This window comes from Onychostoma macrolepis, chromosome 23 (assembly GCF_012432095.1).
Source record: "Onychostoma macrolepis isolate SWU-2019 chromosome 23, ASM1243209v1, whole genome shotgun sequence".
NCBI lineage: Eukaryota > Metazoa > Chordata > Actinopteri > Cypriniformes > Cyprinidae > Onychostoma > Onychostoma macrolepis.
The window spans coordinates 2,869,819-2,895,991 of NC_081177.1; the positions used below are offsets into that span (position 1 = coordinate 2,869,819).

A 26,173-nucleotide genomic window follows, 5' to 3' on the forward strand; every position below is an offset into this window, starting at 1 on the left:
TAGTGTGCAGCCAGCTTTACACCCATCAACTGATAAGGCTCTGGTTCTCTGGAATTTGGACTTAAAGGTGAAGTTTGCAATTTCTGCACCACTTGAGCCACCAAACAGAATTGCAAACCTTAAATATTTTCAAGACCAACAGATAGTCCCATGCATTGGATGAGTCCATACTGCTGTGTTGGGATGCTCATGCAAACGAAGAAATGTTTAATAGTGCCACAGAGTTTTAGGCTTACATTTTTCAGGGAAATCAACCTACAAATGGTTTACCTGTTTACCTGTTTGCGCATATTAAGGTAGAATAGAAGCATTTTAACACTGAAGAAATTAGCATGACTGGGTAAGCAGCAGCATTAGTTAAATGCTTGCTTTCCCACTTGTACCCATTAACTGATAAGGTAAGCTCTTGTTCTGAGTGGAGGTCAACTTGTCCAAACTGAATTTGGATTTAAAAGCGACGTTTGCAATTTTCACTCTATTAGAGTCACCAAACAGAATTGCAAATATTCAACTTCAAATGTTTTCAAGCCCAACAGATAGTCCTGCACCAAACTCACGTCATCAGTTGAGTCCATATTGCTGTGTCGGGCTGTTTGAGATGCTTATGCAAACTGAACAATGTTCAATAACAACATACTTTTCAGGAGAATTAACCTGAAAATGGTTTACCTGCTATCTCTGTATATTAAGCTAGAATAGAAGCATTTTAACATCGAAGAAATTATATACTCCAACTTTAAATACATCATAAAGTTATACAGGCCTGAGGGCAGCAGAGCAGATCCGCAAGGAACTACTGCAAGTCTGTTTTTGAGATCAAGTGAGCAGGAAAGCTTGTCTCCTATCAGCAAACACAGAAAAGCTTTTACATGGTTTGAGAATGTCCATAGAGAGATCTCTGAGGAGCTGTGCTGGAAACCGGCACTTTCATTACTAATCCAGACTTTCTGCTTTTTGTTTAAACAGATTTCTTCATCCTCCGCTTAAACAGATGACAAGCAAAAGGCAACAACGGTGGAGGCACAAAGTTACCGTTGTTCTCTCTCGTTCTTTCTGTTCTTTGAGTAACAAGTTCAGCGCAGGCTGTAACTGTGCCTCGAAACTCGTTGTTGCTTGATTCAATGTGGTTTTAAAAACAGATGGGATCTTAAACAACCATGAAAAAAAAAAAGAGAATTAGACTTCAAAGCTCAGTCAGCCATGTTTTTGACTGGTAGCACATGGGCGACCCTGTGAACTTTCACCTCTTTGGCAGTTCAAATTGAACACTGAACAGCCAATAACTTATTTTTTGAGTGTCGCTATCATGAACGATCATGAAGAGATGCAGAGAAACCAGCCTGGTGGCAATTGGTTGCAGTCTGGCCATCTGGAGTACCAAACAATTTATGTTAAGAAGATTAGACTTGTGTGTCTTGCAATTTTACCTAGTAATCAGAGTAGACAGTTGGTGGATGATTTTTTTGTTTTTTTGCATTGAACCAGTAAGAAACCACCTAGAAACCACCCAGAACACCCTAGCAACCACACAACAATGTGCTACTTAGCAATATAGCACTGCTTATTACAAATATAGTAACACTTTTTCGTTTTGATAAATCCAGAATGTTGATAAACAAACAGTTACTCAGTGTTGGGCAGTAGTGTCGCTACAAGTAGTGACGCTACTAGTTTAACTACATTTCTCAGTAGCGTGGTGGTAGCATCGCTGTTTTCTGAATCAAATAGCTTTTCAGTATCGAAGCTCTATTTTTGATCAAGTAGCGCGGTAGCGTCAACAAAAGCTAAAGTTACATTATCCAAAGAATTCTGAAGCTCAAGCTCAAATCGGAAATATAACTGCGACGGATCACTGATCCTGGATCAGCAAAAGTGACGCCACTGCCACTAAAGCTCGTAACGCCATTGGCTCCTCAAACTGTCAGTCAAACCTCATTATTCCTCCCGCCTCTCTCGTCAATGAAGTGCGGCGCAGTTTCGGCATCTCAGCTTGTTTGCTGTCTGAAGGTAAATAAAGAACTGTTGATTGAATAAGTACAGTGTTTTCTTTACTCAAAAAACACTATATATATATAAAGGCTAATTGATTTATTTATTGTTTTGTATTTGAGGAGCGGAAAAGAGTGTCGTAGTCTAGCATTTGTTGTCAAGTCACAGCCAAATAGCTTGTGCAAAGCGCTGAATCTTTTACAATATGATACTTTGGCCAAATAACAGAAAAAACTGAGCGCCCACATAGTGACAGGTAAGGACGGGAAAAAACATTCACTGGTCAAAAGCTTGAACTTGATTTTGGTGAAATGTTAATAATATGACACATGTAACGATGCAAATAAATGTAGCCAGGCCTATACATCTGTATGGTAACACTATACAATAAGTTTTCATTAATGTTAGCTAAAGTATTAACTAACATGAGCATACAATGAACTATACATTTATTACAGTATTTATTAAGCTTTGTTAATGCTAGTTAATGAAAATACAGTCGCCCATTGGTAGTTCATGTCAGTTCACAGTGCATTAACTAATGTTAACAAACACAATTTTTGATTTTACAGTTTTTCTGTCACTTTGGTGCATTTCTTGAATCATCTGTAATATTTGCAAAGCATGTGCATTTCTCAAAACAATTTGTACAAACAGCACCGCACAACGGATTACCTGCAAAAGCCTGCAACTTATTAAAAATCTTTAGTTCATCTCTCAAAAGTAAGTATTTATGTCAATGAACATATATACAAAATTAATATAAATAAATAAAACAATTAATAATAAATAATAAAATACAAAATTAGAAAGGCAAACACAGACAGAGCTTTGCTTTTGCATGCAGCACTGTATGAGGAATTTCAGAGAACTGATTTATCATTGGTTGATCTACATTCTCTTCATTAGTGAAAGTCAAGATTCACCTGCACAATCCATGGCAAATTTACAAAAAGACTAATAGAAATGTGTATAAAATATGCTTGACAGTTTATGACAACTAGATCAACCATTTTGCATTTAATGACTTATACGATGAACTAATGACTATAGATGTTTTGATGGGTAAGACTATAGCACAGAGAACTATATAATACATTTTGAGCAACATGACATTAGTAACTGATAATGTAGGAAAACGCAGACAAATGTACATAATCGATTGCATGAATGTAGCAACGGCAACTTGTTCAAAAGAATGAGAAACTGCTTTTATGATGTGCACAAGTGACTAGATGATGTGGAGGTTGAACAAGTAGTTTTGAGAATTTCATTTCCGATCTGAGAAATGCACCAAAGCGACTGAGAAAAACTGTAATAATGCATTAGTAAATGTTGAAATTAACATTAATAAATGCTGCAGAAGTATTGTTCATTCTTAGTTCATGTTAACTACACTAGTTAATTAATGTTAACTAATGGACCTTATTGTGAAGTGTTACCATTTATATAAATGTATCTGTATACAATAAAGCCACAATACCAATTTATTTTGCCTATGTCACAATATGAGGTACAGTAAATCCGGCCCTGTACATGATACTGATTTTTGTTGCCAAATTGGTTTGGAACAGTTGTTGAATAAACAATTAAACTGAACTATTGTGCCTGTCTATCTGCTTGACTGACAGTTTTATCGATCACTTGAGAGAGCATTGACTTTGAGTATGATTTTGGTTAGATATGTTGCTGTAGCTTAGCTTGCTACTGTACATTTCCCAGGGCTGTAGCTTTAGTGTAGTGAAGCTTCATTTAGTAACTGTTAGCTTGGAGTAACTGTTAGCTTAGCTCACTACATTTTCCAAGTAGCTTGCCCATCACTGCAGTTACTAGTATAGCCATTGACTTCCACAGTATTTTTTTTTCCATACTATGGAGATCAATGGCTACCAGCAACTGCTTGGCTACACTGTAAAAAGTGAAAGTTGACTTAACTTAAAAAAACTGAGGAAACCCGTTGCCTTAAAATTATTAAGTACATAATAATAATAAAAAAAAAGTTAAGTGAACTTGACAATTCAATTAACTTATTTTTTTCATTATCATTTACTTAATAATTTTAAGGCAACGGGTTTCCTCAATTTTTTTAAGTTAAGTCAACTTATCACTTTTTACAGTGTACCAGCATTCTTCAGAATATCTTCTTTGGGATTTGTGAATAAAACATCACTAAAAACATTACTTGTAGCGCACCTGCCATCCAATAATCGCAATAAGATTAGTGCTTTGTTACTTTTGATATGAAAAAAGTCTCAGCTCTCAAATTCTGTCAGTATTTTGAACTTAAACGTGGCATGTTAGCAAGTTTTTGTTAGAGCCACTGTTTAAATGTTTATATTTCAAAAATGAACTGGTACAGGAACATTTTAACGTGCATTTTAAATGTTTTTATACACCTCAGTTTTTTGTTTGAGTGTTGATTAGACACATTTGATTAATTAACTGATTATTTCAGTAAATTTTTGTTCCAGTTAATTATTTTGGTTTTCGCCTAAAATTAAAACTTTAATTTTGGTTTCTGTGTCGTTACATTTCATCATTTCTATGTGCTCTTCTGTTTGCACTACAGGAATGGACAGTAGATCGTAAACAATCTTCTGTAAGCTCAAACATGCAGTGTAATGATAGTCGAGCAGTTTTCTAATGATATACTTTAAGGCTTCAGGATGTTGTGCAATCATAATTCATGTGTGCTTGTGTAACATCTTTACTGCAGGCTGTCCTGTATTGTTTGAAGGTGTTTTAATTATTTTTAGCAGCACGTTTAGTCTCTTCATACAAATGGCAGCTTGAACAGCAGCCAGACAGTGTTTTGTATCTCAGCGAGCGTTTGATCTTTATATCGTCTTTGTTATAGTGATGTTTCCAGGTAAAGATCAAATGATGTAGAAACTGTAAGGCTATGCTATCAGCGGGCCAACACAGAGTCTGTGCCTGTAGAAAGAGCTGCAGATTTCTGTAGAATATGAACACTCGTGAGTTTTACTGAGTGTTTTGCGGCCTTATGTCATGCATCCCATGTTCGGGCTGGTCACCTCGTCCACTCCCAACCCTGAGGGTCACAACCTCCACCCCTCCATCTAGACCAGCGGCAGCTGTCGTTAATGTAGCACTGAATTCTAGAGGTCTGAACTTTATTTTGAAAGAAACCAATGCTTTTATTCAGCAAGGATGCATTAAATTGATCACAAAGGACAGTAAAGGCATTTATAATGTTACAAAAGATTTCTATTTCAAATAAATGCTGTTCTTTTGAACTTTCTATTCATCTGTGAATCCTGAAAAATAAAATGTGTCACAGTTTCCACAAAAATATGAAGCGCCACAATTATTCTCATCATTGATAATAATCAGAAATATTTTTAGAGCAGCAAATCAGCATATTAGAATGATTTCTGAAGGATCATGTGACACTGAAGACTAGAGTAATGATGCTGAAAATTCAGCTTTGATTACAGCAATAAATTACACTTTTTACATACATTCACATAGACAATAGTTATTTTAAATTCTAAAAATATTTCACAATATTACTGTATTTTTTTAATCAAATAAATGCAACCTTGGTGAGACTTGTTTCAAAAGTATAAAAAAAATCTTAAATGCCAAGAATCGTTTGAATTGCGACAAATTGCTGAATCAGAGTCTTGAGTCGAATCACTGAAACAGATCATTTGAAGTGATTAATGAACTTGCCAACCTGTCAAAACATTTGCTGAAGCTTAAATCAGTGATGCTATTAAAACATCTCTGTCTGAACAAGAACGGATTGTGAAATTTGTATAATAGCATGCTCTTCTTTTGGAAACTTAATGGCCTAAAAAAGCATGTTTAATACATTGAGATATGCACAATTACTGTATATATTTAGATCAAAATCAATTTAAATATACTGTATTTGTATCACTGTTGCCAATGTTTACCCCTCAATCTCTCTTCCTGCGATCTTATTTTATCTTTTCCATCTCACACAAATAGATGCAAATGCCAAAATACTCCCACCAGCTTAGATCAGGTTTCCTTCAGGAGAAAAGCAGCTCACCGCAGGCTAACCTGGTTGACCTGTGAGTCCATCTAAACCAGCCTGAACCTGAAGTCTCTATCTCCACCTCTTCCTCACTTCCACACTGTATCTCTTTATCTGTACAGTCTTCAACGAGAGAGCAGAAATCTGGAAATGACTGATTAAGACTAGAGCGAGAGAAAACGTGACAGAAAGCAAGAGATAGAGAGTCACTCAGAGCGCAAGAACAGACATGCCGACCGATTCAATGAAGAGAGAGCAGCACGTTCACAATCGCATGCAATCTGACACGAATTCTTTGGTTGAACATTTGTAATTCCTTCCTTTTGAACTTCCTTTCCTGCTTCCGAATGCCCTTCCTTCGTTTTCGCTTTCCTTCTGAATAGCCTCCCTTCATTCTACAGTAAATTTCATGGAAGCTTGTTTCTGCCACGGAATAAAAAACAAAACAAAAGATAATTACAACTTTTTATTTCACAATTCCGACTTTTTCCTTGCAATTCTAGGTTTACATCTTAGAATTATGATTTTTTTTTTTCCTAGAAAATGTCAGAATTGCCAATTGCGAGATGTAAACTCAGAATTCAGAGAAAAAAAGCCATAACTACGAGACACATAATTGCAAGATATAAACTCAGAATTGCGAGAAAAATTCAGAATTGTAAAATATAATGTCAGAATTATGAAAAAAGTCAGAATTCCGAGATATAAACTTAGAATTATGATTCTTTAACTCTGAATTATGAGAAAAAGTCTGAATTGTGAGATATAAACTCAGAATTACGAGGAAAAAGTAAAAATTATGAGAAAAAGTCAGAATTATCGAGATATTAATTTAGAACTACGAGAAAGTCACAATTCGAGAAAAAATGCAATTTGAGAAAAAAAAAGTCAGAATGGCCGATTTAAACAGAATTATATATGATTAAAAAAAAATGTTGCAAACTTTGTGGTGGAAACAAGCTTCCATAAAAATCGTGCTTTTGTAAGTTGTTTTGGATAAAGCATCTGCTAAATGCATGAATGTAAACTTTGTTCACAATATGAACATACACTGTTTAATCTACTTATAAGCGCTCAGTAATTCACACTGATTGCAATGCATTACATACGAGAGCCGATCATATATTATAGCTCATATAAAAGCATTACTATACACAAATGGCCCTTTGGTGCCTGTAAAATGTTTTATGAGTTTCCTCATTGCTCACTTCTCCTTTCTTCCCCCATTACTCTTTCTCTGTGTGTTTATATCCAATCTACATAGACATTTCACAAAGTCTCAGTTTCATATTAGCAGTAAAATATGCGCACTGGCAGATCGGTGTTTCCGTAGAAACAGAAATACAATCGGAATGAAAACAAACAAAACGCAGTCAAACCGAAGAACTGAAACTCCCGTTTTAAATATTACAAACTATTTACTCTGAGTATTAAACTGGAATACAAGGAAATATTATATAATTATTATATAAAATCCAAAGGACACGTGTCAGCTTTAAATCAGAGAACTCTTGAGTCCGTGCAGAAGTTCAGAGGTCAAAGGTCAGAGGTGAGAAGGTGAAGGGTGAGAGGTGAGCGTACCTGGAGCTGCTGATGGCTCTTCTGCTGACAGCAGCGCCGCACATGTTGACAGGAGGAGGACGAGGAATCTCCTGTGGAAATCAACAACAAACACTTAAACAATCAGAAAACACCAGCGTACAGCTGCACGATTTGGGGGAAAAATTGTGGAAAACTGAATCTGACCAATTTGAAGAATTGAACTGGTCTGATTGTGGCAGATTGATTAATGACTGAATTGCAACTTTTCTGATAAAATGCGATTTTCAGAAGATTTTTGGCTTGCTCTTTCTGTTTGTAGGGCTGCAGTTTGCAATTTGGCCAAAACTTAGTGATTATATATCAATGTGGCTATAATAATAATAATATTAATAATAATAATAAATAGAAATAAAATTGCAAAATGAAAATATGTATTTATATTATTAAAATAATAATATTATTATTAAAACTGAATTATGTATATTGATATAAATACAAATACGTAATAATATAATATAAATATAATATTAAAAAATAAATATATTATTGTGCTGATAACAATTGAGCACATAAAAAATAACAATAATATTAAAAGTAACATTAATAATAATACACTTTTTATTTTACATTACAACTGTAAAATTACAATACTAATATTTATGGCTTTTTTAATTTCTTCATCTTCACATGTTAAAACAAACTTTTATTTTGACAGAATACCGCAGGGTTAAAACTTTTTTCCATTTCAGGATTTTGTTTTGATTTTGATTAATCGTGCAGCCTTAGTGTAGTATATACTGCAAATCACATGCCGTTTCTTAATCATATGAATATATATGCAGCATACAGTATTAAACATTTCAAACTGATCGAACTATGTTGCATTTAATTTAGCAGGTTAATTCGTTTTTGCATATTTAACCCAATTTTTGCTATTGTAGGTACAACATGTCTTAACAAATATTTTCCACTGGAATCGGAAAAATAAACGTTTCCCTTTGAATGAATTCTGACCCCATTTTCCAGTTATTTTCTTGGTTTAATCATAAAATCACTTCGTCGATTTCTCATTTTAAAAAAGACTACTCTTGTGTCATTTTTGCATCTCTAGTAAATGCATCTTGATTTAACAACATATTTGCACTGATTTGGAAAATCACTTTTTGCAGCAAGACTGCTCGTTTTGCACATATAACGCTTAATTGTTTTTAGAAGGCTAGTTTTGACTGGAATTCCTGCCAAAATAAGGGCCTTCACACAAACCGCTGTCAGATGTTTACATGCTTTTCTCTCTAAAATCTCCACAATCTGACCCACATCATTGCGACCTTCACACCGAACCGAAAGCGAGCACTCATGTACAGTAAAGCCATGCATGATGCTTTCATTGTTTTCCAGCATGAATGGAAAGCATCAGACGTGTTTAAGACATTCCTGGTGTACGTGAAGCCCTCAGGCCTGAATTCCTGCAGGAAGCCTGTTCTCCAGTGACTCACTACAGGAACCCAGCATGTGCTCCTCAGATGTACAGAATCAACAGAACACGGTCCAGAATCAAACAGTAAACCACTCGAAGCCGTGCAATAAGAGATGTTCCTATAAAACGCCCTTAATCACAGTAAAACCATGGTAAAACCTCATCCTAACCGGGAGCGATGCAACATGTTTCCAGCGACTAATACACCGACAGAAATCAAAACCAATCAGAATACTGAGAATTTGATCCAACAAGATACCACAGTGGGCGGGGCTACAAACCAGAAACCTCAGAGTAACATCTTGTGCAACAGTGATTTTAAACGACATGAAATTCATTAACAATTATAATTACGCTAAACAGATCTTGCAAGCATTACTTCTGTAGGCTACATCACACTTGTGTGTATGAGTTGTATTACAAGGGCTTCAAACATGCCGTAATCAGAGTCTGAACTCTGTTTTAAATTTGTCTGATAATTGATGACAATAAAATAGATACTGGAATCATAAGCAGCATGAACATATTACAGAAAGAGAGTTCAAATCTTTTACCAAGATGACCAACTACACTATGTGACCTGTACTACATGAATGCTAATACACACTGTAAACTAGCTAGAAATGAATGTATTAGGCAACAATGCAAACATTATTCTGCATTATTATTTGCAACATGATTGCCTCATGTTGCTTGTTTAATTAAGCTATTCAAAAATAAATTTAGACTGCATTGCATATACAGTTGTTACTAAAACTAAAAACATATTCGTTAATTGCAATTAGGATGAAAAAATTATAAATATTTGATTAAAAAAAAAAATAGAAATGTGGCACCGGAAACTAAATAAAATACATTCAAGTTGAAGTACTAGTATTACTAAAACTAGACCTGAAATAAAAAAAAAAGAAGAGTACAAAGAAATATTTACTAAAAAATGTTATTGTAAAAATAGCATGAATATACAGTATATGCAGAAAAATATTACATGTTTAAAACTGTGGCATGATATATATTGCATTTAGCAATTTTCTTTTGCAATTGTAAGTATAACGTCTTAAAAATATCTGCTTGTGGGGTCTGAAAAACAAACTTGTTTACCCTTTGAATTCATTCTTACCGATTTAATTATTAATGTTCTGATCTCACTGGCAAATATTTTCATGTTTTAATCATAAAATCATTAATAAGTTTCTCATTAAACAAGAATATTTTATCTTAATCTGTAATTTTCCCATCTGTATATTGATTTAAAAATGTTTAGATATCGGTATTGATTTTCTTTTTTTCTACTGAGGAAAACACTTTTTGCAGTGATACTGCATAAACATTGAAACAAAAAAATGTTACTGTTTCCTTGGCAACTAACTGAAATAAAATAAAATTAAAGTCAAATAAGTATTTAATAAAAAAAAAAAAAAAAAACTAATAAACATGCAAAAGCACAAAACAAAATTTTCAAAACATCAATTAAAATATAAACTGAAAACAAAAGTGAAGTCAAAATATTAATATATACTATAAAGTACACAAATAATACTAAAATATTATTCTTAATAACATAGTATAATATACATGTAAACATAAACTGCATTAATATATTATGGTATTGCAAAAAAAAAAAACAGCCATAGACACCACATAACATGAATGCACTGTGATAAAGAAAGTGTTTCCCAAACTGTACTTTAGCTGTTGAATGTGTGCGTGAAAGCTCAGTTTGTGATGATGAGTGTGTTTTGGGAGGTCCTGACAATATAATTCACATGAAAAATGAAACCCAAACAAAGCGTTTTATGACTGTGACGGAGCGGACTAATGGAAAACTGTAATTATCCTTTCGACGAGAGAACGCTGCGGGTCACAGCAGAGGAAACGGCCCTTCACTTCAGAAAGTGTGAGCAACCGCTGCCCCGAGAAGGATTTTACAGTATTTGTATGGCTAAAATGGAAAGAACAAGATTGCTGAGTCACAAACAATTTGATAACCAGCATTTTGATGCAAAACAAACCATAAACTCTGGATGCTTAATCTGACAGTTTGACAGCTCAACCCTAGGTGGCGCTAAAGAGCCAGATCAGTTAGCTAAAACATGTCTGTCTACACAGAAACCAAAGGTTTAGTCTGCCAAATTAAATAACAGCATGTCTCACAATGAAATATTCTTCTTGAATAGTGCTATATTTCTTTAAAATCAGTCTCACTTGGCGTAATATTTTTTTAAATAAATGCCAAATGTGTGGCTTAAATCATTTTTGTAGGCACTTTATGTGACTTAAACATGCATAAACTATATCTTTGTATAAACATTGTATTTCTAAGATTAAGTTCAAGGTTTTGAACGTGTGGAAATATTGTTGATCTTCCCAGTAATCATATCTTTGTAAAGCAATGCCAAGTCATTAAGCACAGCATAACAGTGTTATATTAATATAATTGAGATACTATTATATTTTTAAATATTTTAAATATATATATATATATATATATATATATATATATAATTTATTTTTATATTTTTAAAAATCAAATTCAATATTTTTGAATTTTTATATTTTCATTTTCATTTTATTTTGTTAGTTTTAGTAATTATATAGTGTTTTGTCTTTGTACTAGTTTTTTTATGCATCTATATACTTTTTTATAAATTTTTATTTCAGTTTTAGTTATTTTAGTACATCATGTTAAACTAAATGAAGATGTGAAATGTTAGCTAAAATAAAATATTTTTATATTTAATTTATTATTATAGATTTTTATTATTATTGTTATTATTAGTTTAATAACTCAGAAGAACAGATTTATCTCAGAACAACTATTTAGACTAGTCTAAGCTGGTCACCTATTTATTTTTTTGGTAGACTGGTTATAACTTCATGTCAGTTACATAAAAAGTAGATTTGTCTAATTTGAATCCAAAAACTAAGACCGATTAACCCTTGACTCGCTGCTAATTGGTTAGACTACTTGTTAAGACACAGACTTAACATGCAAGAAGAGGAACTGAAGATATACATCAACGAAGAAACCTCATCCTCATACAGGACTGACAGTCGGTTATATAATCCTTCCAGAGAATGTGGAGTCAGAGAAACCATCATTCATCCTGACACAGTGTTGAGATACTTCCCTCATAACCCTTAAACCAGCAGCCTCAGGGAAGTCTATCTAGTCATCATACTTGATTAACACTAACCCCAAGAAATTTCATCCTCCACCTGATATGCTGACACCAACAAAACCTTCAAGATACACCTCTAAGCACAACTTCAACCACAACCAACAGCACAATTGATAAAGACAATCAAAGACCTCAGACCGCAGAGGGTTAAACAAACAAAATGGCTCTTTTATGCATTTGAACTTCTCGGCTACTCTAGAAAACCCAATTTCCCATGATAAATGAGTTGTTATGTTTCTCATTTGTAAGCATCTGCTAGATGTGCTCAGGTCCATGAAGCACCTTCGAGGAAAACACACGATTTCAATCAAAGTTACCTGCTGTTTTGTATTGGTCAGCCTGATCGGTTGGTCAAACTTGTTTGTTTTCCCACAGTTCTCTCTGAGACGATGCCACCTGTATCCGCTCGAGAGGACGGTGTGACATTCCACAGCCCAAGAAAAGAAAAGAAAAACACAAACAAAACACAGCGGAATAAAGAAACGGAGGAGGTCGAATCTAAACAAGAGTTTGTCTGTGCGGTTAAAACAGCAACTGTATGCTGTATCCTTTGATGATTCACAGGACGTCATATTCCTCAACATCTGAGAAAATGCTTTTCATGAACATGATGAAACAATCTCCACGCTCCTCGAGGAACTCTAAAATCTCTGGATTTATCCATCCACATATGTTCAAACTTCATTAAACAGGCTGTGGCCTCATTAGTACAGCGATGCCAGAGCCTAAAGTACTCTCACGTCTGACTACTGTAGCGAACAAAACTAGTTTTGAAGCAATGTTGGCTTGTTTAAATGGTTACTAGCAGTGTTGGGGGTAACGGATTACAATTAACATGAGCTATGTAACCAGATTACTTTTTGAAATAACTAGTAAAGTAATGCATTACTTTTTAATTTACAAGATAATCAGGGTTACTTTTTTCAAATAAGTAATGCCAGTTACTTTTCTCATTCATTGACTGACCGCTCTCATGTTGCCATGTTGAGAGAAATCGGGAGTAATTGCATAGACGTTGTGTGCGCTGTGTGAACATGATGGTTATATTTGCGTTTGATGTTTTTTATTGCTGAAGAATGTTGAACTTTCTTCTGCATCCTATTCTTCGTGCAATCCAGAACAGCAGCAGAGCTGAAAGGGTATGAAAGGGCTTTTCACATTTGCCAAAAATATAACTTTTTTTATATTAAAACAAGTAAGGAAGCCCAACCCAGATTTTAAAAAGTAACGCAAAAGTAATGTAACAGATTACTTTCCATAAAAAGTAACTAAGTAACATAATTAGTTACTTTTTTTTTAGGGAGTAACGCAATAATGCATTAGTTTTTAGAAGTAACATTCCCCAACACTGGCTACTAGTGTTACAAATATTGCAAGTGAACATGTGACTCCCAAATATAAACAGCAGATTCAATATATAAAACTAGATACAGAAAGTTGGATCCGCTTTTGTGGGTCATGAAAACTTTTGCAAGTCAAGAAACATTCTGGTACTTCAGAGTTTTGACCAATGAATTTCCAGATTTGACAGCTTTCATTGGGTTCAAGCTTATGAAAGTCATTGTCAGTTGTCAAATTTAGGTTAAGGTCCCCACACTTTTGGGCTGCTAGTGCTTCAAATATTTTAACTGACCAATTTATTCAATATATAAAACTAGATTCAGAAATTTGCATCCGCTTTTGTAGGTCAAGAAAACTTTTGCCAGTCAAGAAACATTCTGGCTCTTCAGTAGCATCTGCAAGATTTCCTGAAACCAAGATTCCCTGACCCTTATTGACCTGTAAGTATTTTATATTGGCTTCTTGACCTTAAATGTGCATAGCATTGGGAGATATCTGATATTACAGCATCCTAAAGCAACTGCTGTGACGTTTCACTTGCACTTGACCCCCTGATTGTTCGTCTATCTTCAATTCTAGCAAAACAAACGGCTTTACAGCTTCACAAAGCCGAACGGAAAGATACTCAACCAATCATCTTTTAGGGGTGTGGCTAATGTAGATCACTCTGATTCACAGCGCTTGCATAATTGATGCTCATATCAGCCCGTGCCAGAGCTAAAGCCGTGTTCTCAGCATACTGAGCAGATGCTCGGGTAGCCGAGATTGTTCGCTCACTGATCGGCTGCCAATATCTGATCCTGTTGGCATTGGTTTCTCACACCTGCAGCCAGAGCATGACTTCATTACTAAAACACTGTTCTGTTGGTAACCCAGGGTTAGATTTAGATCTGGGCCTTCTAAAAAGACCTGTGTATTGGATGTTAAGCTTCTTCTCTAGCCAGACTGACTCTTTAAACGACTTAATTTCTCTGGTGAACGGCACGGTTATGCAGATTCAGCAGCACCAATCCAGCCTGGAAATTCATGCTGGTTTAGGTCCAGTCTATTTGACAAGATGAGGAACAACACGCACACAAAACAACGTCAAAGACACTGTAAAAATGTCTCCACAAACATGGACCAAGAACAAGTAGAGCTAAAGTAGCCTATCTGTGAACATCTCTGAAAACTAAAGTGCAATGTTCCTGGAAAGTAAACAAAAATTCCCTAGCTATGTAATGGAAATCTTGTGCAAAACCACAAATAAAGACATTTCAATTTATTTATTGCATAATAAATCCCATCAGCATTATACAAGACTCTTTTGATTACCCTGCTGTGTTTATTTTGCAATAATGACAGCATAACTCTTAGAAAATAACTCATTCTCTTCTACTGTACGTATATGATGATATGGTCAATGCTAGCAGATTGTGCTGTACATTATAATGCTTCTGAATACATTGAATCTCTCCTCTGTTTTGATCTGGTTCCAGTGTTGGATGCACAACAACACTGAATGAATTCATTAAATGTGCATCAACGCTCAAATGCAAACATGCATGCATAAGTAACTGTGCTAATGTCAATCAAATCAAATTGATCAATCAAACTGATTACATTGGGTTCAAGCTCATGAGAGTACTTTTTAGTTGTCAAATTTTGCCACACTTTTTGACAAATAAATTGGTTCCATTGAGACACTCAATGCTCAACTAACAAATGCAATCATGCATGAACATTGTAATGTCAAGAATATTATTTATTATGACTACTCAGATCAATTACATTGGGTTCAAGCTTATGAAAGTGTCTTTTAGCTGTTTAATCAAGTCAATGTACAATCCCATGTATTTTGACCAGTGAATTGCTTCCAGGTTGGAGGATGTGCAATGTCACTCAATGCTCATCTAATAAAATCAATCATGCATAAAAAAGTGACTGTTGCAATGTCAAGAATATTATTTAATATGACCAAATCCAAATGATTACACTGGGTTCAAGCTTATGAAGTCATTTTTAGGTGTCAAATCAGGTTTCCACACTTTTTAACCAATAGATTGCCAAGAGTTTTCCATGATTAGACATGAACAGACACAAACAATTAAAATAATAGTATACAAAATGTCTCCAATGAGACCCTCAACATCTGTCATCAATTAAATGTTTTAGAAATTTATATTACTTTCCATCATTTTTCCCAATTTGACCCAGTTTTACTTGATATTTCCATATTTTTTCCATCAAAGCTGTCATGGAGAAACATCTATTGAAAGGCAAAGTTCACCCAAAAATGATCATTCTGTCATCATTCCAAACCTTTCTTTCTTCTGCAGAACATAAAACATGACATTTTGAAGAACAATGGGGTCCAAAACACTGAGACATTCTTCAAAGTATCTTCTTTTTCCACAGATGTAAGAAAGTCACACAGGTTTGTAACGACAACAGGGCAAGTCAATGATGACAGAACAATCATTTTTGCATGAAAAAACTACACTTTTTCAGTCAGAGGCCCCTAAACAACATTTTACAAGAAGTAACGTTATCTAATATTAGTGTTTTGAGATAAACCGAGGAAGTGAGATCGCAGTCAGGTGCATGAGTGGATTTGTTGGGATTTCATTGACTCAGGAACGGCTGTCCAGATGTTAGAGGTCAATGCTCATCTCCATGAGGAATGTTGCTGCTGTTGTGTGTCGGTTTGGGGACGGGAACTAACAGCGCACAGTAAAACCACTCATATTTCACAACCACTCCAGCCAAATCGACACTTTATCAAACCAGTTACAGTTCATAAATGCAAACAAATAAGCCAGTAAATCACAAAGCCTCCTCATCTGGTGCACATTTGGTTCTAAAGCAGGAGGAATTTAACCCTGGATCAACATATGGAAAATACAGCAGCAGACAGAATGAAAATCCCAATTGATTTGTGATCATTATGAAGGCTATAATGTCAGAAGTCAATCTGGTGTTGGAGTTACAGACTGAGATTGTTAATAAGTATGAACGAAACTCCAGCATTTATTTAGGAATGCATGTCTACTGTGCACGAGTTAAAACACTTCTGTAGTTTAAATGATTAATGCACGCCACTAAATGCATCGCGATCTGATCAGATCGGCTCGTTCTTTTTATCATCAATAGCGCGCAAAAAAAAAAAAAAAAAACCTAACAGATAAGTATCGTGTTCTCTCATGATTTTTCCCCCTTAGAATGTTAGGAAGAACCTGAATGAAGCTTTGCACAGCGGGTCTCCAGAAGCCTCCGAGACAGAAAGTTACTCACGTTGTCGATGTGGGAGAAATTTGTCCACTCCTTGTCCGTTGGGCTCCTAAATGCATTTGTATGCATTTGTCCAAGCAGCAGTTTTCAAAGCGAAAACAGAATTCCACAGCAGAAGACACCACCGGCTCATGAGACCAGATCCAGCCTGATCAGCAGCGTCCACATCTCCGCGAGCAAGCGCGCATGGAGAACTTGACGGATCAGACCTCGAACATCAAGCGCGCTGCTGGAAACACGGGGCGACGACGGGATACGGCGGGTTTATTGAGAGAGCAGGTCAGAAGATCTGTATTAAACCGGACTGAGAGCTAGAGCGAGGGAGGGAGAGGGAGAGAGAGAGAGAGAGATAGTCGCTCCGGGCTCTGAGCTCCGCATGTGTCTGGACTTGCTCGGTTCGGCGCATCTCCAGCTCTGCTGCGCTGCGCGCTCGGTGTTGGGTTTCACTCATTACTGCCGTGACATCATCCATCCGATCCGTCCCGTCCGTTCATATACATCCAGAACACTCGGGAACAGACTTTGCTTTTTGGTCAAATTCAGAATAGCAATGAAGAATAAACTTATTACTAATAAAAATAATTAAGCTACAGTCAAGTTAGTACCACTAGGCTGCCTTAGTAGTGTCTTGCAAAATATTGCATATGATTTATCCGGCTTAAATTGATTATACTATAGCCTACAATTCTGCGAATGTGTTTAATCGTCGTCTCCATTCGAGACGGAAGGCTTATACTGGGTGGAAATTTGGATGTATTAAAAGAATTAGTCATGTTTTAATTTAATATCAGAATTTCAAATGCATAAAGCTTTATTTTAAAGATCCAAATACTTATGTAAATCATTAATTCTTGAGACATGGGACAAAACATGGACAAAGCAATTGTAAGTGCTATTAGGTTAAAAAAAAAATAAAATAAATAATAAAAAAAAAAAAAAAAAAAATATATATATATATATATATATATATATATATATATATATATATTCAATTGTAAATGTTATGGGGATTAATAATAGAATGTATTTAACACAATTATCCCCTTCAATTTAATTTTATCATTATTATGTGAAATTTATGACGCTTATTGTCTTCTCACTACATCTAAAACAGTATCTCCACAGAGAAGGGTTCAATCATTTATACGCTATAAAATGGATAAAAATGTTTTTTAATGATGAAAAAGACCTTGTCTTACGAAAAGCAAGTCTTAATAACGTCTCAATAATGTATCAAAGCAAGTTTCTTTTTCGGTGACACATGCATGTTTCATAAGGTTTCAAAATTATGTCCCCACACCGTCAGATATTTATTAAAATGTAAAATCAGGGAATATCAGGGGCAGCTGTCACTCTAAAGGACCCCTCGCCACAGTCCTCCTCTGCAGAGTACATCAGTGTCAGACAGGCTTTGCTAAGTTTAGTTTTAGAATATTTTAAATCCTAATGTTAATATTTCCTGTGTCACAACCATGATATGTCAAGACCATCTTCCAATTTCTGAGGAAATTATTTGAAATATTTAGATCATTTAAATCTCCTGAAGCAGGGTCCATTAGAATCTAGCAACAACAGAAAAAACAAAATGGCTACTACATGAACATGAGTTTTGTGAAAGAAATGCCAAATTTGTCAACACCGTCAGATGTCACCACCATAAGATTTTGTGTTCCAAAAATACTTAAATGTGACTCTTGAATAAAAGCTTTATGAACAATAACATACTCTCTGTTTGTTTTAGTACGGTAATTGATTGATTCAGTGTATTTGATAGTTAAAAAGACTACAAATTCAGGTTTTCGTCACCACTGTCAGATGTGTCAACTCCGTCAGATGAATATTTTGATAATATTTCACTATGATATTTTATATTTATTGAGGAATTGTTGTTCACATGTGAAAGTGTAATCTATCTGCTAACATGAGAATGATTTGAAATGTTAAAAACATCTTGAATGATGTTAAAGATAAAGTTGAAATTATATTACACAGTCCAAGGTAAAAAAGCACATTTTGTTAAAAAAAGAGAAAAGTTTTATTTTTTTCAATTTTGCACCCTGTTTTGACCCACTTCTCAAGAATGACTGAAATACAAATTATATTATAGTTTACAGCTTAAGCATATGGGGTAAGCATTGTACAGGTGCATCTCAATAAATTAGAATGTCGTGGAAAAGTTCATTTATTTCAGTAATTCAACTCAAATTGTGAAACTTGTGTATTAAATAAATTCAATGCACACAGACTGAAGTAGTTTAAGTCTTCGGTTCTTTTAATTGTGATGATTTTGGCTCACATTTAACAAAAACCCACCAATTCACTCTCAACAAATTAGAATACTTCATAAGTATTATTAACCAATAATAATAATAAAAAAAACATTTTTAGTGAATTGTTGGCCTTCTGGAAAGTATGTTCATTTACTGTATATGTACTCAATACTTGGTAGGGGCTCCTTTTGCTTTAATTACTGCCTCAATTCGGCGTGGCATGGAGGTGATCAGTTTGTGGCACTGCTGAGGTGGTATGGAAGCCCAGGTTTCTTTGACAGTGGCCTTCAGCTCATCTGCATTTTTTGGTCTCTTGTTTCTCATTTTCCTCTTGACAATACCTCATAGATTCTCTCTGGGGTTCAGGTCTGGTGAGTTTGCTGGCCAGTCAAGCACACCAAGATCATGGTCATTTAACCAACTTTTGGTGCTTTTGGCGTGTGGGCAGGTGCCAAATCCTGCTGGAAAATGAAATCAGCATCTTTAAAAAGCTGGTCAGCAGAAGGAAGCATGAAGTGCTCCAAAATTTCTTGGTAAACGGGTGCAGTGACTTTGGTTTTCAAAAAACACAATGGACCAACACCAGCAGATGACATTGCACCCCAAATCATCACAGACTGTGGAAACTTAACACTGGACTTCAAGCAACTTGGGCTATGAGCTTCTCCACCCTTCCTCCAGACTCTAGGACCTTGGTTTCCAAATGAAATACAAAACTTGCTCTCATCTGAAAAGAGGACTTTGGACCACTGGGCAACAGTCCAGTTCTTCTTCTCCTTAGCCCAGGTAAGACGCCTCTGACGCTGTCTGTGGTTCAGGAGTGGCTTAACAAGAGGAATACGACAACTGTAGCCAAATTCCTCGACACGTCTGTGTGTGGTGGCTCTTGATGCCTTGACCCCAGCCTCAGTCCATTCCTTGTGAAGTTCACCCAAATTCTTGAATTGATTTTGCTTGACAATCCTCATAAGGCTGTGGTTCTCTCGGTTGGTTGTGCATCTTTTTCTTCCACACTTTTACCTTCCACTCAACTTTCTGTTAACATGCTTGGATACAGCACTCTGTGAACAGCCAGCTTCTTTGGCAATGAATGTTTGTGGCTTACCCTCCTTGTGAAGGGTGTCAATGATTGTCTTCTGGACAACTGTCAGATCAGCAGTCTTCCCCATGATTGTGTAGCCTAGTGAACCAAACTGAGAGACCATTTTGAAGGCTCAGGAAACCTTTGCAGGAGGTGTTTTGAGTTGATTAGTTGATTGGCATGTCACCATATTCTAATTTGTTGAGATAGTGAATTGGTGGGTTTTTGTTAAATGTGAGCCAAAATCATCACAATTAAAAGAACCGAAGACTTAAACTACTTCAGTCTGTGTGCATTGAATTTATTTAATACACGAGTTTCACAATTTGAGTTGAATTACTGAAATAAATGAACTTTTCCACAACATTCTAATTTATTGAGATGCACCTGTAATCGGCCTATGTAGACATGACTGGATGAATTATAAATGAAGACGAATTATATTTTATTTGCTATTTAGGAAATCGTTTTCATTACAGCTTTTTAAATACGAGGACAGATAAGGTACTTGAAAATATAATTGGTGATTTTTTTATGGATAAAGTGATTATCATATAAAAACATTTTTTATTTAATAATCACTTTAATTAACAAATGTTACCACGAATAATAACAATAACAACAACAACAATAACAATAATAATAATTCAATTTAATATTTCATTGTGGCCAATAAAAATCTGTATAACAACAACAACAACAACATTAATAATAATAATAATAATAAATAGTAAAATCATATTTTATATAGCTTTTTCAGTACAGCATTTTAAATATGTGGACACTTGCAAATAAAATCACATTTTTATGGCTAAAGTGATTATAAAATAAAATAGTCAGTTTTATTTGATAATCACTTTAATTAGTCAATTATTATTATTATTATAAATTGCACAAAATTTATTCTTTAATGGCCACAATGAAATAGCCTAATATGTTAATCATAACCATATAAGAACATTTTTTCACCATTCAATTCCTCATGGATAAAAGCCCTGCTCTATGTTGTTTTCTCATTGAATAACCCGTTTGAGGGGCGTTCACACTGACAATGATTTGGAGTAAAATAGTATCTAGACATTAATCCAACACCAACTACAACCCGCGGTCTTGACCATCAGATGCTAAAGTGTCATTCTCAGTCCTCAAGAGCTCATTCAATCTGACATTTGACCTTCTGTTTGACCTCAAACTTTACCAGATTTAGCCCGAACACTAAAATAGCTCCATCCTCCTAAAAATCCAACAGGAACAGCTACACCTTCACACACAACCACTGATTCACAGCACGACTAAAACTGGAATAATAGGCTGTTCACACCAGATGTGTTCATGCATTTAAAAATAGCCCCAAATAATACCCTAAGTACCCTATTTTAAGATGCATTTCTAAACTTGACAATGCATTTCAAAAGCATGTATTCATAGACTAGCTATTAAAAAAGGTGTATAGAATGCATTATCAAATCATTACTGTTTAACCTGAATCAAGCGGTGACCGTGTTTTTTGTGCTGACTGTCACAATCACTCTTGTAAAAACAGGATAATGGGTCTCAAACGAGTGTTTTAATTTCACAGCAAAATGACCCATTAACCCAGAGCAAACACGGGCCACTGAACCGCAGATCAGCAAACCTCATCATATGTTGTGTTTGAGTTAAAGCACCACTGCAGGTTTCCTAGTTCAAATCCCAGTTGGTGATCGTTTGATGTTCTAAAATGGCAGCAAAGCAAAAACGTAACAAGTCTGAGTGTCTAAAACAGATTCAGTGCCTCGTTCAAACCCTAAACCTTCCTGTATGGATCTCTGCTGGTGGGAGACGGGAAATCAGACTTCCTCCCATGAGGAACGTAATGGATGGAGCGCGTGCTGGTGCATGGACTGATGACAAACCCAGAATTCCCTGCACACACAACAACATGATTCAAACCGGGGGCCGAATTCACAAAAATGTTCCTAAGAAAGAAGTTTAAGGAAAATTTGCTAAAAATGTGCTCACCCTCAGGCCATCCAAGATGTAGATGAGTTTGTTTCTTCATCATATTTGGATAAATGCAGCATTACATCACTTGCTCAGCAATGGAAGTGAATGGGTGCCGTCAGAATGAGAGTCCAAACAGCTGATAAAAACATCACAATAATCCACAAGTAATCCACACCACTCCAGTCCATCAGTTAACATTTTGAGAAGCGAAAAGGTGAGTGTTTGTAGAAACAAATCCATAATTAAGATGCTTTTAACGTTAAACCATTGTTTCCAGCTAAAATACAAGTCCACAATACATAATAATGCTTCCTCCAGTGAAAAAGTTGTCTGGTCTTAATCAGGAGAGAAATCTGCACAAATCAAGCACCATTTACAAGCCAAAACAGCTCTAAACAAATATTTTGACGTGAGAGACAACAGGAGATGGACTTTTTCACTGGAGGAAGTGTTATTATGGATTATGGACTTGTAGTTTAAGTTAAAAACTTCTGAATGGAGACTCATATTTTAGCTGGAAGCAGTGGTTTAAATATAGCCACAATGATGGATTTGTTCCTTGCAAACACACAGCTTTTGGCTTCTCAAGATGTTAACTGATGGACTGGAGTGGTGTGGATCACTTGTGGATTATTGTGATGTTTCCATCAGCTGTTTGGACTCTCATTCTGACGGCACCCATTCACATCCATTGGTGAGCAAGTGATGTAACATGGACATTTCTCCAAATCTGATAAAGAAACAAACTCATCTAGATCTTGGATGGCCTGAGGGTGAGAACACTGACAGCAAATTTACAGTTTTGGGTGAACTATTCCTTTAAGATATGTTTTTAGAACTTTTTTTTATTTTATTTATTTATTTTTTCAGGAAATTACTAGTTTCAAAGCAAATCTTAAGAAAGTATTAGCCCTGCTGAATGAAACTGGTTAAAACTGCCTAAGGTGGTTAGTTAGTCTACTAGTCTTGGTAATCTGGTTGTGCTGGTCTGATTTATGGTTTTAGAGGGGCTAAAACCCAGCTTTATGGGTTGTGATACCAGCTAAACCACCTTAGCTTGGTTTAAGTTGTTTTTTCAGCAGGGAAAACAAACACTTAAACCAAAAACACAATATATTACATCTACAGCTTCTGTTAATTTGACTATAACATTATAAATGTTAATAATGCTAATGTACACTAACTGTTGCTTTGCAACCAGTTCCAATGAAGCTGTCTTTTAATATTTTTAATTGGCACATTAACTGGCTTATGTATATGATCATACGCTATAAACTCACATGCAGAGCACTGGCATAAACACCACATGTGGAGCTCCATTAAAGCCAAACACTGGTGGTCCTCATCAAATCTCATGGGAGCCGATAAGAGATCGAATGAGCTGGAATTCTGCTTCGTTAATATTGCGGTTAATGCAGTTAAATCGTTCAGTGTGTTAGTGTGCTAGTGTGTGTGTGTGTTTAAAGATCTGTGAGCAGTTTTCACTCACAGGAAAGCACAACTACAGCTGTTAGCATTGCAAACAAACATTCATACGCACAAACCAGAGCTCAGTTCTTCTTTAAAGGGGTAAATCACCCAAAATGAACATTCTAGTATGACTTTCTCTTTTCTGCCGAGCACAAAAGAAGATATTTTTTGAAATATTCCACAACATATCTTCTTTTGTATTTCCGCATAAGAAAAAAAAAATCATAAAGGAGTGACATGATGGTGAGTAAATGATGACAGAATGATGATTTTTGGATGATTTATCCCTTTAAATTAAGGACTTGTTTGTGGCATGGTGTCGATTACAAGCAAAAATGGTAAATGGTACAACAGCAATGCAAGAGCAATGGGCTAGTAGCCCAGAGGGTTTAAAAGTCTGTGTTTTGTTTCTTTTTGTTTTTTTTGCTAAGCAATGTACATAAATAAATATATTATGGTCTACAGTACGCTTCCAAGATGCTTCAAGAAATCTACCTGCAAAGTTTCCTGAAAAACTATGCTCAAGTGCACCGAGGGCAAAAGCTGCTTTAAATGCAAAGGATGCTCACACCAAATGTTGATTTCATTTACTTAATAGAAGTTAACTGATAAAGAAAATCTATTTATGACAGTATTTTTGACAGCATCCTCATTTTACAGCATTTTTACACAAGTGCCTATAACTTTTAACAGTACTGTAGGTTTGCAGGTAGGTTTCTTGAAGCATCTTGGAGACGTTGTTCTCCACAGTTCTTCTGGATTCAGTCTGTCTCAGTTTATTCTGTTTCTTCATGTCATTCCAGACAGACTGGATGATGATCATCAGATCTCTGTGTGGAGCACTGGCTGCTGTCAGACAAAAATCTCACTGGATTATTACAATTAATGGCAAAATAAATGTTTGGAAATGTAAACTGCTACTTCCTACTGACACAGTACAGAAAAAGATAGAAATAACTGGCTTAAAAGCAGATACAGAGGGAGCAAGTCTAATTGTGACAGGTAATTTATTCCAGAGTCTGGGGGCAACTACCGAGAATGCACGGTCACCTCTACACTTATACTTTGGCCTAGGCATGAACAACAGTCTCTGATTGGAAGACCGAAGTGATCTACTGGAAAAATGTTCAATCAAAAGGTCAGAGAGGTAAGATGGGGCCATACAGTTTAGAGATTTGTACACTATAAGTAATATTTTAAAATCAATTCTGTGGCGCACAGGCAACCAGTGAAGAGAGCGTAAAATTGGAGTGATGTGGTCCCGTTTTCGAGCACCTGTGAGCAGTCTGGCTGCTGCATTTTGAACTAACTATTTTTAGCTGCTGAAAATACTAGTGTTCTAATAATTTTGGCCACCACTGTACATATATTTAATCGTTTGAACAAAATTATTGCTACAACTTAGTAGTCACTGGATATTGGTAGGGACATGTCCCTAGCATCCCTACTAAATTCTATGCCCTAGATTATTATAATAATCTGTTGTCATTCTGTCATTTTTTTCCCCCTGAATGTACAACAAATGAGCTGCCGCTGGAAACGCGTTGCATTGCACGTGTTGGAATCTTTTGTCTTTTTTGGCACGTGCCGCCCTGCTGACGTAAACGCCTCAAAAACGCCTGCTCCTTTGAAGTGGAAGTGGAATAATAAAGGTCCGATTCATAATGACCCCAGATGTGTATTAATGAGTCCGTCATGGATGCTGCTATGGAATGACAGGCTGGAGCCATTACTGTCCCAGCCCTCCTGCTGTACCCCAGACTTCCTGTCCATCGGGAACATATGGGGAGTCCCGACGCTGGCTTTGCTTTACAGATCCAGTCTGGTGCTGTTGGGAGAAAAGCATATGGATGCTGGTAAACAATGAGGAACAAGCTGTGTTTTGGAACTGGCTTCTAGCTGGTTTAAGATGGTCCAGTTAGCAGCTTAACCTGGATTTTCCAACAGGAAAAGGCTCATGATTACATGTCATGATCATATATCACACTGATGCAAATTTCCTTCGCATCTGTTCTTCACATTACCATACTGTGATGAGAACTGCAGAGGGTCAACTTCCTCTCTGTGCAGGAAAAAGCACCTCAGCAAAAAATGGTTTCCTTTCGTTACAGTTTTAGCCGAGAGCCGGGAATCCTAGAGAGACTCTGTAAATCCCAAATCATCCCAGTCCAGCTGAAGGAGACGAGAAGAGAGATGAAGAGATGCAAATTAAAAAGAAAGTGAATTAAAATGGACATATAGATATTGAAAATCATCATTTACTTATCTTTATGTAATTTCAAACTTGCATGACTTATTTTTTTCTGTGAAAAGCGTTGGGCAGAATGTCTAAGCTGCTCTTTTCTATTTATGCAAGTGATTTATATGGTAAAAAAGCACCTTACAAAGTATTTAAAAATGCAAGAGACATTACTTCAGAAGCATCAGGAGTTTGTTTCATGGGAACAGATTTGGAGAAATGTAGCACTGCATCACTTGCTCAGCAATGGATCCTCTGCAGTGAATGGGTGCCGTCAGAATGAGAGTCCAAACAGCTGA

General features: G+C 35.8%; 1 protein-coding gene across 2 annotated transcripts in view; it reads right to left on the bottom strand.

The window, feature by feature from the left end:
- The window catches only part of LOC131532663 (collagen alpha-1(XXIV) chain-like), a 109,321-nt gene extending 92,024 nt beyond the window's left edge, over window positions 1-17,297 (bottom strand). For both annotated transcript variants that reach the window (XR_009268939.1, XM_058764506.1), the window contains exons 1-2: window positions 16,832-17,297; window positions 7,598-7,668 (exon numbers count right to left, since the gene is read on the bottom strand). Coding sequence is in view for 1 of the 2 variants with exons in the window: in XM_058764506.1 (XP_058620489.1) it covers window positions 7,598-7,668; window positions 16,832-16,887 (127 nt within the window). In the remaining variant the exon portion in view is untranslated. The remainder of the gene's footprint in view (window positions 1-7,597; window positions 7,669-16,831) is intronic.
- Between the last annotated feature and the right edge of the window lie 8,876 nt (window positions 17,298-26,173).